General features: G+C 44.3%; 1 protein-coding gene across 2 annotated transcripts in view; it reads right to left on the bottom strand.

Moving 5' to 3' along the window:
• Nucleotides 1–13,638, bottom strand: part of WDR19 (WD repeat domain 19) — an 81,756-nt gene extending 68,118 nt beyond the window's left edge. Inside the window, exon 1 of one of the 2 annotated variants that reach the window (XM_083158411.1) lies at nt 13,504–13,638. In XM_083158411.1, coding sequence (XP_083014537.1) covers nt 13,504–13,509 — 6 coding nt within the window. In that variant the 5' untranslated portion in view covers nt 13,510–13,638. Of the gene's footprint in view, nt 1–13,370; nt 13,391–13,503 lie in introns of those variants that run through there. The other variant, XM_083158413.1, reaches the window with a different exon arrangement.
• Nucleotides 13,639–20,458: the final 6,820 nt, after the last annotated feature.

The following is a 20,458-nucleotide window of genomic DNA, read 5'->3' on the forward strand; positions in this document are numbered from 1 at the left end:
TCCATACTGATGTGCTCAGAGAGCTGAGAATCTCCTGGACTAAGGCAACCAGATCCCTGGCCTTTGCCTCCGGTAAAAATACCCGATGTAGATGGGTAACCCGAAAGACCCCCAAGAATTGGAGTCTCTGTGACGGCACCAACTGAGACTTTTGTAAGTTTAAAAACCAGCCGTGAGCCTGCCAAAAACCCAATGGCTTTTGCCAAGTGACTCTTCAACATGTCTGCTGACTCCGCTCTGAACAGCAGGTCGTCCAAATATGGGATCACAGTGTTTCCCCTCAGTCGAAGCACAGCCGCCATTACAGACATTATCTTGGTGAATACCCTTGGCGCTGTGGCCAGGCCGAAGTGCAACGCCTGGAATTGCAAGTGCATGGTCTCCTATCTCAATAGAACCTGATGTCCTGGGTGAACAGGAACATGAAGGTACGCGTCCTGGACATCCATGAACGCCAAAAATTCTCCCTGGTCCAGGCTTCACAGCACTGACCGTAGAGACTCCATTTTGAAATGGTCTACCCACAAATGGATAATTAACGACTTTATTTTTTTTTTATTTTTTTTTTAAGAGGTTTATTTATAAATTTTCTTCATATACAAAAAACAGACATTTTCACATTCTTGTGTATCAATATACAATATTCATTCTTTATCACATAAGGGCAAATAAATAATAAAAAAGAATAAGAAACAAAAATATTACATGGAGATTTACCCTCAAAAAAGTGCATACATTTTCTATTAAGTATAGCAGGCCCATCATCAAATAGAGTGCCTTGATTAATATTTAAAGCCAGCTCATTCCATCTTCTAGAGTATCAAACATTATTGTCCCAAATAGGGAGAAAAGGAAAAGAGGAAGAGAGAGGATAGAGGAAAAGAAAAGAAAAGAGAAAAAAAAAAAAAAAGGAGGGGGGAATGGGAAGAGGCCGGGTACAGGTGTAAAATATCAACCTATGAGTCATCACTGTATTGTAACAGAGATAATCTGCTTGACTATGTCATCATGTCTGACCACCCCGATGTTATAGGCCTGCCTAAAGTCAATGCATTATATAGGAACCAAGCATTCCATGTGGCGATAAATTTCTGGGGAGTACCTTGTAAATAAGCTGATATTTTCTCCATAGCCGCCACATACCAGATCTTGTTTAACATTTGTTGGAGTGGGGGAGAGTCCAGACATTTCCAATGCTTGGCAACGAGACATCTCGCTGCATTCAGGATATGTACACACAGTTTGTCTGAAGATTTAGTAAGGCTCTCTATAGGGCAGCCCAGGAGAAAAGACCATGGTGTTTTAGTAATTTGTGTCGAAAGAACCTGGGATAATAGCTGAGCTACCTCATCCCAAAACTCAGCAATCTTTGGACATGTCCACCATATATGCAAATATGATCCCGTTTCCCCACATCCTCTCCAGCATCTGTCTGAAGCTGTTCTATACATTTTACTTAGGCGAGTCGGGACTAAGTACCATCTATAGTATATTTTGTAGGCATTTTCTTTGATTGCCACCGATATAGACGCTTTAGAGACCCTCTCATGTATGATTGACCAGGATTCCTCAGTGGGTGGATCTCCTAAGTCTCTTGTCCACTGTTGTTCATGTTTCATTGTATTTGGGAGTTTGATAAGAAGTAAATATGTATATAAATCTGAAATAATCCCTTTACGTAAAGGATGACGTAAGCTGAGTGATTCAACTAGTGTCAGCGGTCTTATGAGCATGGCAGTAGGTAAAGAATTAATATAGTGACGTATTTGAATATATGTAAAGCTATTTACTGAGGGCATATCGTACTTATTACGTAGGGTATCCAATGAGGCGCATCTACCTGAGTCAAGAAGGTCCGAAACCACTCTTACTCCACTTCTCACCCAGACTGTAAACCGTCTACTATTAAGGCCTGGTATGAAAGCTATATTTTCCCATAATGGCGTAATAGGTGAGGGGTATGAGGTAGTATTGAAATGGGTTTTACAATAGTCCCAGATTGTGCATGTAATAGCTATAACCGGGTGGGATCTAGAGTCTGCTGGTCTGTCTGATGGGGGTAGGCCTAATATAGAAGATATCGAGGAAACGTGAGATAATTCCGTCTCTATTGATACCCATCTTGGTTTGTGAGATATTGCGAACCATGCTATCGCTTGGCTGAGATGTGTGGCATAGTAATATAAATTAATATCTGGGAACCCATTTCCCCCTTTAGAGGTTGGACGCCGCAAGGTCGCAAAACCAATTCGGGGAGGTTTAAGTCTCCAGACAAACTGTACAAACCATTTATGTATTTGCACCAGAGATTGTTTGGGAACCTGTACCGGAAGGGTTTGAAAAAGATATAACAATCGGGGTAAAATGTTCATCTTTAAAGCAGCTATTCTACCCAACCATGATATAATATAGCCCTGCCATCGCTGGAGATCTTGTTTAATAGATTTGAGCAATGGAACAAAATTTGCTGAGAAAATAGCACTATAATGTTTTGTTATATATACTCCTAAGTATTTAATTTTAAGGGGACGCCAAATAAATTTATAATTGAGTTGCAAAAGCTTTAAAGTTGGTATGGTAATATTTAGAGCTAGTGCTTCCGTTTTGGTTACGTTTATCTTATATCCTGATAGTGTTCCGTAGGTATCTAATGTCCGAAGTAACATGGGGAGAGACGTATGTGGTGAGGTCAGGGTAAAAAGAACATCGTCTGCGTATAAAGACAACTTATATGTGTCAGTGCCCAGGGTTACTCCCTTTATATCTTTGTTAAGGCGTATAGATGCTGCTAATGGTTCAATAACCATTGCAAAGATCAGGGGTGACAGAGGGCACCCCTGTCTAGTTCCATTGGTTATAGGCAGCAGATCGGATAGGACCCCATTCACTGACACTTTGGCTGACGGTGAAGTATATAAAGCCTGAATACCGCGTAAAAAGTTCCCCTCTAGTCCAAAAGCCTGTAAGGTTTGAAGCATAAAGGGCCAACTGATTCGGTCAAATGCTTTCTCTGCATCGAGAGAAAGCACAATAGCTGGGGTATGTGAGCTATTTAATGATTGTATTAGGCTAATTACCCTCCTGGTATTATCCCTCGCCTGCCTTCCTGGAACGAATCCTACTTGATCATTATGGATCAAGTCTGATAATACAAGGTTAAGGCGGTTAGCGAGAATCTTAGCGTAGATCTTTATATCAGAGTTCAATAGTGAGATGGGCCTATAGCTAGCACAGTTAGCTGGGTCCTTTCCCTCTTTTAAAATAGCTATAACTCTTGCTTCAAGCGACTCTATAGAAAAGGCGCCGCCAGACATCACCCTATTAAACACTTCTGCTAAATATGGTGATAGAATAGTATTGAAAGTTTTATAATAATTGGCCGTAAATCCATCTGGGCCCGGGGCTTTATTGGACTTAAGGTTCTTGATCACTGAAGAGATCTCTTGGGCATCTATTTTAGCACTCAGTGATGTTAAAGCTGAAGGGGGAATTTTAGGAAGTTTACATTTGGATAAAAAACTCTGTATTGTTTCCGCGGAGGGGGGAATTCTAATTGTATTAGATAGATTATACAGTTGGGTGTAATACCTTCTAAATTCTTCCGTGATGGAGGCAGGATCATATATATGTACGCCCTTCCGGGTTTTAAGTAATAATACATTGTTTTGTGATACTTTGTTACGTAGTCTATTAGCCAATATTCTGTCTGCCTTATCTCCTTTTTCATAAAAAGTCTGGTTTAGCCATTTAAGAGAATTTTCTGCTTTTGCAGTAAGCAATAGGCCCAGTTCGCCTCTGGCCGCTGCCAGTTTACGGTATTCCTCAGCCAGACCAGTTTTCTTATGGAGGACTTCAAGGTGAGCTACCTCTGATGTCAATTCTATTATCCGTTTAGTTTTAGCTTTCCGTGCAAACGCTGCAGATCTAATCATAGTCCCGCGTATTACGGCTTTATGTGCATCCCATAATAATTGGGGTGAAATAGTGGGACTAGCATTAAGTAAGAAATAATTTCGGATTTCCAATTCTATTTCTGAGCGAATAGAAGGGTTTAGAAGTAGCCTCTCATCTAGTCGCCAAGTAAAAGAATGATTCCGCGGATAAGCAGATTCTAGATCTACTGAAAAAGGGCAATGATCTGACCACGTACTAGGATATATCTTAACATTCTGAATTAATTGTGCTGGATCGGTGCTTAGAAACACCATATCCAGTCTAGTATATATATCGTGTACTGGCGAATAAAAGGTAAAATCTTTAGCTGTAGGTTCTCTTACCCGCCATGCATCAAACAGAAGTTGTTGTGATATGAAAAGTTTCAAGGCCTCAGAGTTTGCTCGAACTATATTAGTTAAGGAAGCCGGGACAGGTTTAGACCTATCTAGTTTTGTATCCAGAATGGCATTAAAGTCCCCTGCCACAGCCACTCTCCCTTGTCTATGTTGAGAGAGAAGAGTACTGAGGGTGCGGAAGAAAACGGGCTGGCCTGTATTTGGGGCGTAAACATTAACCAATGTATATAAGATACCATCTAATTCACCCACTAAAATAAGATAGCGTCCTTCCGGATCTTGTATAATAGTTGTGGGATTAAAAGTAAGATGTCGAGCAAATAAAATTGCCACTCCTTTCTTTTTACGGGAAGGATCACATGCATGGTATGTTACAGGAAATTTCTTTGATTTTAATTCAGGGTGTTTGGATCCTGTAAAGTGTGTCTCCTGTAGAAAAATAATATCTGCTTTAAGAGATCGTAGGGTGTCAAAAAGAGTGGAACGGCGTTGAGGGGAGTTCAGACCTTTGACATTGAAGGTCAAGAGCTTAATAGTCATAAGGTGTTGTTAATTCTCAGATGATACACCTGTACTGCGGCCTCGGAAGGGGATGAAAAAAAAGGGGAAGAGATGAAGGAAAAGAGAAAAAAAAAAAAAGAGCGAGAAAAGAAAAACAGAAGAGAGAAAAAAAAAAAAAAGGAATATGAGCTGGGATAAATCCCGCTCACTTTGTCGGAGCCAGGGGAAAAAATGGCCAGTTGGCCTAGGGTGTCCGAGAGTGGTCATTCTGACCATATGGGGGTGTGTGGCAAAGTAGCCACGGGCCGGATATATATATTATACAATCAGCCTAAAATGGGCCGAAGCCCCGGGTGTCAACAATACTATTTATAAGGTGTAAAGAAAACAAAAATAAGTACCTCCATATATGCATACATAACTATACGCATATACACATATACATCCCTACATACAGGTTTGAACAACTAAGTTATTTCTTTACAAATGAGTGTACATACAAGAGTCATAAACATGTATGCAGGCGAAAGAGGAGAGAAAAATAAATAAATAGATACATTTTAATGCTTTCAATTTTTCTACCTTACATGATAAAAATACCTGCATATCAAACATTTCTAAAACATATCTGAGTAATTTCATAGCTCTATGAGAGAGAGAAAAAAAAAAAAGAAAAAAAAAAGAAAATTGGATCTTCTATATCCCCCCTCTGTTCTAACATGCATGCATGCCTGAGAAAGGGAAAATATTTTTTTCAAACCATTTTCAATTTTTCTGCCTTATAAAAGAAAGATACCTACATACAAAAAATTTCTGAAACATATCTAAGTAGTTTCATAGCTCTATGAGAAAAGGTGGAAAAAAAAATATATATATATATAAAAAAAAATAAAAATAAATCCCAAAGTCCAGATTCTATATCTAACTATATTGACGTGGGCCTCCATGCTTTTCTGATCTCCAGGAAGCCGGGGACCTCCTTAATTGTGATTTTCAAAATGGTCCTCTCTATTATTAAGTGTTATTCTACTGTGCTGTAATACCCTTAATTTTTTTATATATACCTACATACAATTATATATAGGTACTCTATTAAACTGCATATAAGTGCCCTATCAAGGAGTGCAATATTACCTCGTATCTAATTAGTGCTCTGTGATCCCTAGAATTAGATATTTCCTCTAACTATAGACTGTGCCATGGACCTCTGGGCTTCTTTAAGACCAGAAAGCCCGGGGCCCCTTTAAATTGTGTGAAATTTAACCTCTCGGTTTTACTTTGTGAGTATCTGTTGTGATATGGTGGTGTTAGTCTACCTTATACCTATGTACAATTATATGTGAGTGCCAAAAAAAAAAAAAAAAAAAAAAAAGAATAAATATTCTCTATCATAGTATTTTTAACGAAAACATCCATCAGAGTATATCCTGTATAGATTCAGGGCATTAAGTTGTATTCTAGTCATATTTGTCATCATGGGTCCAAACCGCTATTTTACCATATTAAGACCTTATATACAATGAACAGATCTATATACTTAAAACCTTAACAGATTCAGGGCGCCCCTATTTGTGGGGTGGGTCCAGCCCCGACTGTTCGCCATTCCTTCCTAGGAGCCCTTTGAGGAAGAGAGTCAGTTTGAGTAGGTGGAAGGACCGATTGTGTTTGTAATTGGGGGATTGGCAGATGTAATTGAGCAAGTAAATGAAGGGCCTCCTCTGTGGAGCGTGCAGAAAGAATTTTACCTTCAGCTTTCACTTGCAAGCTAAAAGGAAAGCCCCATCTATACCGGATCTTATGATCGCAGAGAACTTTGGTGATATCTTTCATTTCTCTGCGTTTGGCCAAGGTGATGGGAGAGAGATCTTGAAATATAAGTAATTGTGATCCCTCGAAGGAGATATCCACAGCGCGACGAGCTTGAAAATAGACCTGGTCTTTTGTTTTAAAATAATGAAACCGGAGGATCACGTCTCTTGGAGCATCACTAAGCTGAGATCGAGGTTTTAGGGCTCTATGGGCCCTATCTAACGCGAGCATTTCATCAGATATTGTGGGGGCAAGTGAGCGAAAGAGGCGCAGAAGATATCCCTCTAGCAGATTAGCTTCTACTGCTTCTGGGATATTTCGGATTCTGAGATTATTTCTGCGTCCTCTGTTGTCCAGATCTTCCTGTTTATCAGCCAATATCGTGAAATCTCGGTTCATTTGAATATTGTTCCGTTCCGACATCTGTTGAAAACTTATTATTTCTTCCTGCTTCCGTTCCAAAGCATCTACTCGGCCTGCAAGAGTGGCCACCTCTGATTGTATACCAGTTAACGCTTTGTGAACTTCCTCATGTATGGCCTGGCGGAAGCCTTTTATCTCTGCTAAAATAGCCGCAATGTCAGCTTTAGTAGAGGGGGCCATAGTGTCCTCTGTTTCAGACTCTGCATCCGAATTGCCCCTAGTAGAAGGGGTAGAGGATATCGCATGGGATTCAGTTGTGCGGGATGGTTTAAAGTAAGAGCCAATGGCTTGTGAGCTTGCTTTCTTATTTTTAGGCATGATTATATTCAGAACATGCAGGCCCCAAAAAGAATATAGATCTGTTCAATTCGAATCCCTAGGTTATAAACATTTCACCCGGGGCTGATATGCATATATCCCTGCTACATATCAAGGAATAAAAAACCTTTTATGGGAGTATACACATAAATCTACCTCTTAAAAGCGGGTTGGCAGATTTTATGCTTTTATACCCAGGAGTATGTGTGGTTTATGTGCTGGGACCCTTCTTTCTGGGGACCCTAATAAGGCTTTTTTTTTTCTAATTACCCCTAGGTACTAAGATATCAGGAGTTAAAGTCTGAGGGTCTCATATACTAAATATATGAGTGGGCTAGAGGCAGGTCTGTTAACCAGCAATCCAATTGCCTACCCGATCCTGGGACCGCCGCAGAAACTCCTCTGCTCCACGGATACCAGTATCAGCTTCTTTTCCAGTCAGCAATAGTGCAGCAGTTGTGTGAGGGGAAAAGAAAGGGAGCCGTTTGGTGCTGTCAGCTGGTGGAATTAGGCAGCGGGTTCAGGCTTTCTCCTCCTAACCAGTTTTCAGACAGTGTCCACAGCAATGTAGCAGGGAAAAGAGTGAGCGAGCGGTAAAGAGCTGACGTCAGTGGGGAGCCCCTCACCTCAGTCAGCTGGAGAAACTCGTCATCGATTTTGCCGGGGATCGCGTCTCTGTGGCTTCTCCGTTCTGTTCCTATTGCCGTCCGGTAAGCAGCCACAACCTGCAGGGACAGAGCTCACTGTCCCCCGGCTCTGTGGCACCTACTCCAGGCTGTCAGGGTTCTTAACAGGAGTGTAGCAGGAGGGAACGTAGAGGGAGAGCGAGCGGGTTTCAGAGCGCTGACATCGGGGGGAAGCCCTTCAGCCCGATCAGCTGGAGAGACTCATCAGCGGCTTTGCCGTGGATCATTCCACTGCGGCTTGTACGTCCAGACTCCTGGTAAGGAAACCACAACCCGCAGGGACAGAGCTCGCTGCCCCCCGGCTCCGTGGTACCTACTCCAGGTAGTCCGGCACCTTGTGTTGCTCTTGCGGGGATCCCGGCTCTGATCTGCTTGCACAGGTATCTCTCACGGTCGGAGCAGCAGGAGCTCACCTCAGCACGTCCAGCCACCTAGCCACATAATTAACGACTTTAAATTGAGAATCGGTCTGAAAGACCCGTCTGGTTTGGACACCAGACACAGAGTGGAATAAAAGCCTTTTTTCCATTCCGCTCTGGGGACCGGGATCACCACACCCTTCTCTAAAAGAGAATGAGCCGCTCCCAAGGGAGCTGTACGGAGCCGAGCCCCTTTTGGTATTGGCGTGGGAATGAATCTTCTTGGAAGAAGACCCTTGAAGGGAATTCTGTAACCCTGGGTTTTAATTTCTAACACCCAAGAATCCCGGTCTAACAATGCCCATGCGTCTTTGAACAGTGTCAGATGTCCCTCCATCTTGACCACCGCCGGGCAAAACCCTTGGCAGTCATGCAGATGGTTTGTCCTCTCCTTTGTGTTTGGTTTCTTATGAAAGGAACCAAATTTAGACTTTAGGACCTTTCCCCTGAAGGGCTGCCCTCGGAAAGACGCACCTCCTCTAAGGGAGGGCCGCAAGGCTGGCCTGAAAGCAGAAAACCTTGATGTCTGCTTGGCTGCAGGGACTGGCAGGAAAGTACTTTTGCCACCTGTGGCCTGCTTAATAATCTCTTCCAGTTCAGAAGCAAATAACAGCTTTCCTTTAAAAGCTATTGTCTCTAAGGCTTTCTTAGACACATTATCTGCCTCCCAAGCCTTAAGCCAGAGCACTCTCCTGGCATTTACAGACACTGTGGAAACTCTGGCAGCCATTTTGAGAGCTTCCTCTCAGACTCCAATACATGCTCTGCAGCCGTTTTTAAGCTTCTCTGCAAGCAATAACATACAAGGGTCAGCGTGTAAAATAGTGCACAAATTTCTGGCCCACACGATCATGGCCTTAGAGACCCAGGCTGAAACCATCAGAGGGCGTAGGGTGTATCCCACCCCTTAAAATAATGCTTTGAGGTTACCCTCCAGCTTTTTGTCTGCGGGGTCCTTAAACGCTGCTACCCCTTGTACTGGTAGCACAGTGGCTCCACCTGAGGTCTTGATACACGTGCCACAGAAGCATCTACCACTGGGACTTTTTTCCAGAGGTCAGCATGCGCCTCAGGCATGGGGTACAGGCTTAGAAATCTTTTAAGTATCTGAAGCCTTTTCTCAGGGGTTTTTCAGGCCCCTATGCAGGGAGATATCAGATTCTTTACGCTGTCTCATAAAAAACAACCTTTGCAGGAGTTTATCCTTCACAGACAAATTTAATGCCTGTTTTACAGCAGTAATAAAATCCTCTACCCCTGAGGCTGAGGACTCTTCAGAAATATCACCCTGGTTTGGTTCTGTGTACTCTCCTACCTCATCAGCAGCTAATAATGGCCCTGAATAAGACCTTTTTGGGGGTCCCCACAGAATAACCATAAAACTTGTGCAACAAGTAATTTAAACCTGCTGATTCCCATAGCAGTATCCTGCATGACCTGTAATCAGTCAGGATCTGTCTGGGTCCGAGGCAAAGAGCTAAAAGACTGCTGAGAGAATAGCAATGGTCTAGGGAAGTTACCAGCCATCACTCTGCCTGTCCAGTAATGCACCAAAGCATTTTCAGACCTGCCTAGGGCTTGGCCCATGCAAGTTCCGATGTACTACCCTCTGGGGTTCACTCCCCATGGGTTTCACAGCAGCGCATATAAATACATAAGCCCCCCACAGGGACAAATCTCAGTGTACAACCACTGCAAGCGCTCAATGCATTTAAGGCTCCCTCCCCCAAGACCACAGGCTGTTGCTCAGACCTGATGTTCTCAATTAACACAGTCCCAGCATTAAAAGTACAAGCATTATATACAGAACCAATATACTCAGTTCACTTAGCTTTCTGTAGTCTTCAGAATGGGGAAAGCGATGCCCAGGAAATCCAATCACTCTGTCAGGATCTGTAAGCCAGCTCAGCTCCGCTGCAAGCGTTCTGAATGGCGCCAAAACAGAGTGAGGGAAGGGACCAAGTCCCTGCTGCTGCGGGGTCTGTGACTTTTGGCGCCAACTACCCCCAGACAGCCGCTCCCATTGTAGGATCTCCTTGTTCCAGTATCTCCCCCTCAGCTGGGGACCACTCGGAACATGCCTGTAACAACACTGCTGTCCTCTCATATCAGGAGCTCAGTGTGTAAGCTCCGCATAAAATGGCCGCCGCCATCACGGAGCGCCTGTCCCCCATGATCCCCACCTAGCGTGAAGCCGGTTTCAGAGCGCTCCGGAGCCCAGGCAGCTTCTTAAAAGAAGCTGTAAGCGCTGCACAGGGAGGCCAGACAGCGTCTCCCTCGTGCACAGTGAGCTGACAGGACTCGCTTCTGTCAGCTCCTGCTGCGCTAGCAGTGTGAGGATTCACTCATGAGAATCCTCACACTGTGCCTACCTAGCTAGTGTAAAAGTTAATAAAATAATAAAAACCCTAACTAGCTCTACTCCTTCGGCTGCTCCGGCAGCCCTTTAGAATAGCACCCACTCCAGTGGGCACCTAACACGAACTGGGGAATCTGGGATGCAGTAGGGGAGGAGCCTACCCTCCAAAAGCTTTAGGATAGGTGCCTGGCTCCTGCGGACCCTCCTACATCCCAATGTGAAGCTGTGTCACCAGGACCATTGAAAGAGAAATCTTCATTTCATAACACTGGATTGGTGCATACATGTGCACAGTCATTGGTAATTGCTCTGATACAAAAAGGATTATAATATGATAACGGCAGGCTTGGTTTTTTCAGATTATGGCTGAAAACATAGGGGGTTATTCAGACATAGTTGCACAGCTGCTAATTAGCCAGTTGGGCAAATATCGATAGAATGCGCTTGGGTACTTGTGTAATATCTGGGCGCCCGATTTTTTCATTGGGTCGGAAAAATCGGGTTGATCGCATCGCATGTGACCAAATCGCATGCGATGCGATGGACCCGATTTTTACATTGGATCCAATGTTAAATGGTCCATGAGACCCCATTTTTAATTGTATAACCACCCTGATGGTTAATTATGTGAAATGCCCCCCCCCATTGTTAACGCCACGATCAACGCCAACCCGAAGCGTGGCGAGCGTAGTGAGCCCGCGAGGGGCGGCGTTACGCGTCCTCCGACCTTTTCATACCCCCACTATCCACGTTGGTGTGGAGTTGATTTTATATAGTGTGGCGAGCGTAGCGAGCCCCGCGAGGGGACGCAGAATATATTTTAAGTAATCCGCGTCTGCTCTCCAGGCTTCGGGCTCGTATGTCGCGTCCACTCGCCACACTTCGGGCTCGGTGGCTCACTGCTCTCGCCACACTATACAAGATCAACTCCATTCCAACGTGGATAGTGGGGGTATGAAAAGGTTGAAGGACGCGTACCGCCGCCCCTCGTGGGCTCGCTGCGCTCGCCACGCTTCGGGTTGGCGTTGATCGTGGCGTTAACAATGGGGGGCATTTCACATAATTAACCATCAGGGTGGTTATACAATTAAAAATGGGGTCTGGGGGGCATTTAACTTTGGACCCATTGTAAAATTGGGTCTCAGGGACCATTTAACATTGGATCCAATGTAAAAATTGGCCACCCTGCGATAAATTGATTGGCAAAAAGCCAGTATTTGGGGGTGGTCACCGGCCGTTTTCTGGGAGTGTCAGGGAAAATGCAGGCGTGGCCAGGCGTTTGAGGGAAAGTCATGTGAAACAATCCCCATCCGATTGTTTCTATTGCAGCCACCGGGTAAATGCGCCGATACACAATTGCATGCGTTTTGCGTGCGATGCGATCTAGTTCAAAACGCTTGGAAATATTGTACCGTGTATGGACACCTTAAGGCACTGTTTTTCAACCACCGTGCCGTGGCACACCAGTGTGCCTTGAGCTCTTCTCAAGTGTGCCCCCAGATCTAGAGATGCCCAAACCAGTTTACAGCTACAACCAGTTCAACTGTTATTTACCGGTCTCTTATTTTCATGTAAATCGCCAATGTATTTTATTTTTTATTACCTGTGGGGACCAGTGTGATTGTTTTTTTTATATGGGGGCCAATAGATTTTTTTTTTTTCCTGTGGAGGCCAATGTGTTTTGCCCTGTGGGGCTCTCATGGTGTGCCTTGGCAATTTTAAGATCTTATTTAGTGTGCCGCAAGGTAAAAAGGTTGAAAATCACTGCCTTAAGGCCTGGACTATGCACAGGCTGCACACACTGGAAAGATCATTAGATGGTGTGCAGCTTGCGAATGGATTTGCAGAGAATCGCAGATGCTTCTAATTTTTGTAAGCCTTGCTAAGCCATTCACAGGCTTGCACGGTGGCGCATCCCTGAACGCAGGACTGAATAACCCCCCATAGGCAACTTATACTACACATATTATTATTATTATAATTTTATTTATAAGGTGCCACAAGTGTTTCGTAGTGCCGTACAAAGGAACAGTACAGGGAGACAAAACATAGCATTACAGTAAAGAGGGCAGCTAGATCAATGAGGCAGGGCCGCGATGGGGTGGGAAAGGGGGGTTATTTCAGGGATTACACAGAGGGCTACAAAAATGCGATTCGCATCATTTGCTCCCACGGGGGCCAGTGTGGCCAGTCTCCCACGAAAGTTTGAAATTTGGACTGCAAAGGGTTAAAGGACATCTACATATGTTCCCCCGAGGAGCACCCCAGCAATTTGCCTTGATTCTCTCCCTTTCTTGCTCTCTGTATAATGACAGATAGATAGATAGATAGATAGATAGATAGATAGATAGATAGATAGATAGATAGATAGATGCCTAACCACCAGTGGGACTAAGTATATGAAAACATTTTCCACACATATGTGTTGTAATACAGGGGGAATATGAAAAGAAAAAAAGATGGAAGAGAAAATGAAAAAAGATGACCTCCATATTCCATAATATAAACAGCACCCATTACCCCATCTACAATAACATGTGCTGATATTATGGAGTTAGTTCACCTCCATGTAGTGCTTCCCTCAGTCTGCACCAGGGCACAGTGCTCCCCCTGTGCCAGACAGTAACCATGGTGACTGTTCGGGGCAGCTGCTATAACAGTGAGCACAGGGTACCCCAAGTATCCGGCCTCCTTACCTTCATACTGTAGCCTCTGCAGCACCGCACTGCGCATGCGCGTACCCAGGGCAACCACGGGCGGTAGAATGCAGAGCGTCACTTCTTTCCATGGTAACCTCTCAGCCAATCACTGGTAAAAGAGGCGAATGATGTTACAACGTCGCGCTCCTATTCTACGTAAAAAGAGATTAGTTTCAGGTTGATGTTATCTGAACATGTCTCTAAAACGACCGCACAGGCTTTATGCCAGCGGCCATTTTTATGAAGACAGAACTGACTAGAAATTATAGATTAGGCTCGCTAGTCATGGCCGCCAGAGTGGAGACAAACATGATGGGGCGCATGAGCAAATTTGCTACATGCGATAGCTGGAATAACAGTGGAACTTGAAGCCCTAGGGTTACTGGGCGTGCTGCGTGAAAGGTCCTTTTGCCCACTAGAATTAAGCAACAACCCTTACCTTAGTATCCCTCACTAGCCAACTTTACAGTATATTATAATGGTATCTATTCATGAAGCAGTAAAAAGAATGGAAAACTGAGCCAGTGAAAAAGTTCTCTCAAAGTGCTCTCATTTGTTTTCTTAGTACTAGTTAAAGCCTACAATGGAGTCCAAAAATTATAAAAAAAAAACAAATATAATGACATACTGCGTGGGGATCATTTAAAGCTGAATATAAATCAGTCATAAAATAGTGGTTTGTAAGGGTATGGGTAAAAACCGGACCAGGACAAAACCCCCGGACCGCCGGACCAGACATCAAACTCTGCATTTTGGAGCTTGTATCGTCCTGTCCGGGGGTGTCCTGTCTGGGGGTTCTGCCTGTGACACCTGTTACCAGGTAGAGGAGGAGGGGTAGAATAAAGCCTCCCTGTATGGTCCGGGCATGTAGCAAAAACCGGACGGTCCGGACCACACGGGGAGGCTGTAATCTCCCCTCCCCCATGTCCCTGGTGATAGCTATCACAGGCACCCCCCCGACAAGACACCCCCCGAACAGGACACCCCCCGGACGGGACCCCACAAGCTCCGGACTGCAGATTTTGATGTCCTGTCCGGCGGTCCGGAGTCTAGTCCGGTCCGGTTTTTACATAGTCCCGTTTGTAAGGCTCAGTCCAGTTACTCACAAAGGGGGAGAGTTGCCATTGCAGAAGCATGTAAACGTTGGCAGAGTTGGCAAGATGCCCCCTTTTGGCCCGATTTCACCCCAGGTTCGCATAGTTTTACTATAGAGCAGTTATTTTGGAAGGTTTAGGTGTAAAAAGCATTGACCTATGACAAAACTGAACCGAGCAGTGAGGGTTTTAGTGAAGCAAGTCAAGCGAAGAAAATGACACAGCCACGCAAACGTTTATGTGACTTACCCTGCCTCAACTGTTAAATATATATCACAATATACGGGGGTATGTTGTATTATGTATTACGGGTGTATTTGATATTATGTTTTGTATTATGTAAGATTGACATGTTTTATGTTTTCTCAAGAAAAGTTAATGTAATAGCCCTAGAAACAATATGTATTTATTTATTTACAGTTTCTTATATAGCGCAGCAGATTCCGTTGTGCTTTACAATAGTAGACAGTGATAAACAAACTGGGTAACTACAGGTGGAGCTAAGAGGACCCTGCTGCAAGCTTACAACCTATAGGACAATACTTTTTTTCTCAAAGTAATATTAACTCTGAGTGTTTGTTTCTAAGTGCCTGTCGCAGTAAATCCAAAATTGCTCTGGCACAAAGACAGGGTAGGTTGTATATAAACGTATTAACATAAGATTGATATTTATACTAGCTGTTATCCCTGGTGCTGCCCAGGTGGTTTATTTCTCTTTCACCTATCCTTGTGTATCAATGCCTATTTCCCTATAGGTTGTAAAGGTGGCCCATACACTACTGTGTCTTCTCGCAGCAGTGTATGGCCATCCGATCCCCCTTGAGCCACCAGTATTGCATGCGATATACTGTATCACATGCGCTCCTTTTGCATGTGATGTATCGCACGCGATCGGGGATCCGAGTCAGAGGTCGGACACCCAGGCAGGTCTCCGATGCGCACGGAACCGCTCACTAGATCAGATGTCAAAAACCTGCAATTTTGTCCAATTTCTCATAAGTGTATGGCGGCCTTGAGCTTGCGAGCCAGGCCCTCCTACCTCTATGACTGTAATAATACAGTTTAATTTATCGCTGCTTCCAGTTGTAAAGCACAATGGAATTTGGTGTGCTGTTAACGAATAATAAATTCTCTTTCCTCCTATCTCTGTGCAACACTAGCCACACTTTCCTATTTGTTTACAGTTACTTATATAATCAAGAGCATCATTTTTTTGTGCTTTATAATTGGGAATAAAACAAGCCTGCGTAATAACAGACAGGCAGAGGAAAGAGGGCCCCGCTCACAAGTTTACGATCTATACAGTCATCACCCCAACTGTCCAAGTTCAGTAGGACAATCCATAGTTGAGGGCTCCAGATGTGGACTGGATCACCTGGGTATTGAAGAGCTGGGTGCATCTTCCCAAAATTGGAGGTCTCATTAGTAGAACAGTGGTCGTGCGACTGCTGCTCGCTATTGAAATGAACATACCTCCGTAGGGTCCCACCCCTGGTAGTTGTGCAGCACTATGTCGAGAACTTGCCTTCACAGCGTATGTTAGAAGCAGTGGTGTGACAATGCCACCGCAGTCCAAGTGGTGGCTTGGGGGGAGTCGGTGCTGCACAGTCTGGCCGTCCGCATGGAATCTGCTGAAAATGTTCCTCCAAAAATGGCCACAGTCTTGGAAGAGACTGATGGTATTCTCACTGTCCTTCCCTAACATACACTAATGCACCTCTAGTGTATGTTAGGGAAGGACAGAGAGAATAGTGTTATCCAGTAGTGGCCACTGGTCAATACAAACTTGCTATCCCTTCACATAAATACAGGACAATCGTCATGATTACACTACTGCAGAATAATCCAAAAATATTACATAAATGACTACCAAAGGACAGGTGGACGGTATGGTGAACAAGTGAAAGACATGTATCATTGGTGCATGCAGTAGATAAAGTATAGAAGGGCCTCCGGAGACAGACCATTACTCAGCCTAGTGCTCCATCCCCTTGTGACATGGGGCCTTATTCTGGTCTGTGCGGACGGAGCCGAATATGCGGCCAGGACCGTGCGTCCTAAACCCCGCCTTTCGTATTGGATCGCTCACTCCGTCCGAATGCGGTAAGAAGCTGTCCGAACGGACCGCAAATGTATTTCTCATGAATACACCTCCCCCATCATTCGATGGTTGCAGACCATCGAATGCAGGACCGAGTGGTCAGGCAGCTCCCGCAACCTCAGACCACACGGGCATTTCTCCGTGCAAAAGCAGGGATCTGGGCGGGCAGCTGACATCCAGCAATGTCATATGTCCGCCCCCTACACGTGCGTCACGACCACATTACCATACATACGCCCAGCGTTTTCATGGGAACTAGGGTGGCCAATCCCGGGATCGGCGGGATCCCGGGATTTGGCCCCCAAAACGCCGGGATTTCAATCCCGGGATTGGAGTTTCCAATCCCGGGATTTCGGGATTAGACTGCGCATGCGCGCAGTCTAATGCCGGGCAGCATCTGAGCATCGCTCAGACGCTGCCCGACTTCTCCCGGCAGCACTGTGTGCAGCGTGACCTCTCAGCGTGAGATCAGGGGTCACGCTGCGCAGGCAGAGGACGCGCCCGGCATTGTAATGCCGTGCCGGACAGCGCGCCCACCCACCCGCCCAGCCCAAGCACCCACCCAGCCAGCCAGCGCGCCCACTCGCCCAGCCCAAGCGCCCACAGCCAGCGCGAAGCCAGCACGCCAGCGGCATGGACGACCCGTCCCCCCACCCGGCAACCATCAAATGTAAGTTTGTGGGGCAGTCTTTTAATTAGGAAAGCCAATCCCGGGATCCCGGGAAGCCCGGGATTGATCATTTTTCAATCCCGAATCCCGGGATTGAAAAAATGCCCCGGGATTGGCTTCCCTAATGGGAACATATGGTAATGAGCCCAAACAGCCCTTCACGCCCCTCTCCACCCCCTGTTCGTAGTGTACACATTTCATGCAGAATTTGGACGTGCGTCCCGTTCGCACATGCGCAGAGACGCCTCTGCACATGCGCAGACACAAAACATCGGCGGACATTACCGCACCAACCAGAATAAGGGCCATGGTCACAACCTCAGATTATGTGGACATAATCCCATCCTGATCTGCACACCAGAAATGTTGGCAGATCCTAAGGCAAGCTCAGAGAGGACAAAAACCTCCCGTTGAGCATTTTATTATACAGATTATCCTTACCATTAGCTTTTTTTTCTTTTCTTTTTTACCATTATAATTTTTAGGAGGTTCCCACGTCTTCTCCTTTGTAAAGTGTTTTTTTTTTCCTTGCTTGAGTTTGCATCTTCATGTGTCTTCTTTGTTTCTTCTGTTAGACATGCCTGGTTGTGGATAATGTTGTGATATTGTAATTGGGTGATTGTCAGAGGTGTCTTTGTTTCATGAGTTGATGAAACAATAGGACGATGAGCAAATATGGGATATAACACTAAGAAATGGAAACTGTGTGTATTGCCGGAACTCTCTGGAAGTTTCCACTGACACTGTTGGGAGACGTCAACGTTCTCGTCAATGGTAATGTAATGATCACCCACTTTATTACGTCTCAAAGCACTGGAGCAATTTTGAATTTATGCGGACAGTTTTTTTTTTTAACAAAGGTCTTATAACAGTGATGGCTAACCTTGACACTCCAGCTGTTGTTGAACGACATCCCAGCATGCCCTGCATTAGTTTTAGCATGGCCAAATAGTAAAACTGATACAGGCCATGCTGGGATGTGTAGTTCAAAAACATCTGGAGTGTCAAGGTTAGCCATCCCTGTCTTATAAGATTAACATTAACTAAAAAGAATAGTGGTCGACATAAATGAAATAGAAGAGCTTTCATATCAGTAACATGGCTTACAGTACATTTTTTTCTCAATACATATAAATCTCTACAGAGTATGACATAAAGCCCATCATTTTGATAGGGCTTTAATGGTTTTGGCAGGGCAACGCAACATTTTATTCTTTGACATCCTTCACTAAAGTCGTCCCTGCTCAGTTCCCTTTATTCATACACCTTAAACTTCCTCGACAAATGCTCTATAGAATTGTAAAGACATTATCAAAATCCACCCAGTAGTTCTAAAGGTTAGACCGAACAGACAGACTATATTTTATACAGGAAGAAGGAAAAACGTGGGGCGCTCAAAGGTGAACAAGGAATAACAATTTATTAAAACACACAAATACAACAATACATATAGAAATAAATTAACAAACTAAAAGTAAGGGATAGTTGCAAACACAATCAGTGACTGTCACTGAATATTTTGACACACATTGGGCCCAGTGTAATCTGTTAATGCAAAATATCTTCAGTTAATAAAAGGTGGATCCTGATTTTTTGACAGGACCAACTTGGTAAAAAAGTCCTTAATGTGACTGAGGACCATCCGATTTTGCAGTAGGTGTACACACTGACAGATCCAATCTGTCTTGCAAGCCGTATCTGCAAATACTGCTGTATAAGATCCAATTAGGTTTAGAATGCAAGTTTCCTTTATGGGGAACAGTCAAAATACCAAATGGCGCAATCCATACAACAGAGTGGTGGATGTTTCTTACCACTTAGCGAGGTTCACACTGATCGGTGTGTGTGAGTGAAGCCTCAGCGTCCGCTCCGTCCCGCTGCCTCATCTGACCCTCTGCTTGAAAGTAAGCTGTGTGGGTTGCTCTATGTGAGCCGTCTCCCGTGCAAGGTTTGAGAGTTCTCTCCACACTCCGTGCGGCGCTCTGCCACAGCGTCCGCCGGGTGTCTAGATGTTGTAATATATTTACATACCATACTATATTTTATACCATGTAGAGATTTGGCAGCATATGCAACAGGATCAGAGTTTGCTGGAGGTGCGGGTTGCTGGCCGACCTTGGATGATGTTTTAAAGTGCCAATTATTTAAAAGGCCAAACCATGCCTTGTAAATAATTGGTGCTTTAAAAAACTGTCCGGAATTCTCAATCCCTTTACATATGCTCCTAGGTGTTTGAAACAGTTGTTAGGTGGCCTGGACTTCTGTTACACTTGTACTATCGAGTGAGTGCTGATCCCTCATTTTTTTAATGGAAAGGTGTGTTATGTAATGATCATACAGGTTTCACCTAACATTGCATATAAAGCCTTTGGCAATAGTGCGTGTATGTGCATATATACAGTGGTCAAAGTGGACCTGTCAATACATCACATCTAAAATGTAGACCTCCAAGTTGCTGGACATGAAAAGTTCACATACATATCCCACAAGGCAGACGTAAAATATTATAAAATCTGGGATAGATGGCTAGAGTCTTCCTTTCACAAAACCCCAGAGAGATCCGGGCTAGGGAAGCAAATGCTTCTCTAGCAATATAGATTTAGGAGATTTTAAGCACTGCATCACTAGCCACTTAATATAATGGATATACCTCCTGGTTGTATCAGTCTGCACCACTGAAGTAATTAACTCATTACACACTGCTCCTATCTACCGAAGTAGAGCTCGTTATATTGATATGATAATCTATGCAATAACTGTATAATGGCATGTACATGTATATAATGCACGGCATTGTTCAACAGTTTACTGTATGATTTTTTTGGTTTGTTTTTTCTTTTCTGTACTTGAAAATTTTTCGATAAAAAAACTATTACATTTAAGATGTTGACCTCAGGCCATGCTTTGACGTTGCCAGAAGCCATACACACAGAGCAATCAGAGCTCTTCTGAGCGATCTAGTCAGATCGTTTGAAATGGCAGTGAAATTGCCCCATGTATATGTCCCTTAAGCAATTTTGGTTAGATGCACAAGAGATTTTGACTAAGAGATTTCGTCTTACTAATGATCATCTATATGGTCTAATC

Source organism: Crinia signifera, chromosome 1, assembly GCF_055691185.1.
Source record: "Crinia signifera chromosome 1, ASM5569118v1, whole genome shotgun sequence".
Taxonomy (NCBI): domain Eukaryota; kingdom Metazoa; phylum Chordata; class Amphibia; order Anura; family Myobatrachidae; genus Crinia; species Crinia signifera.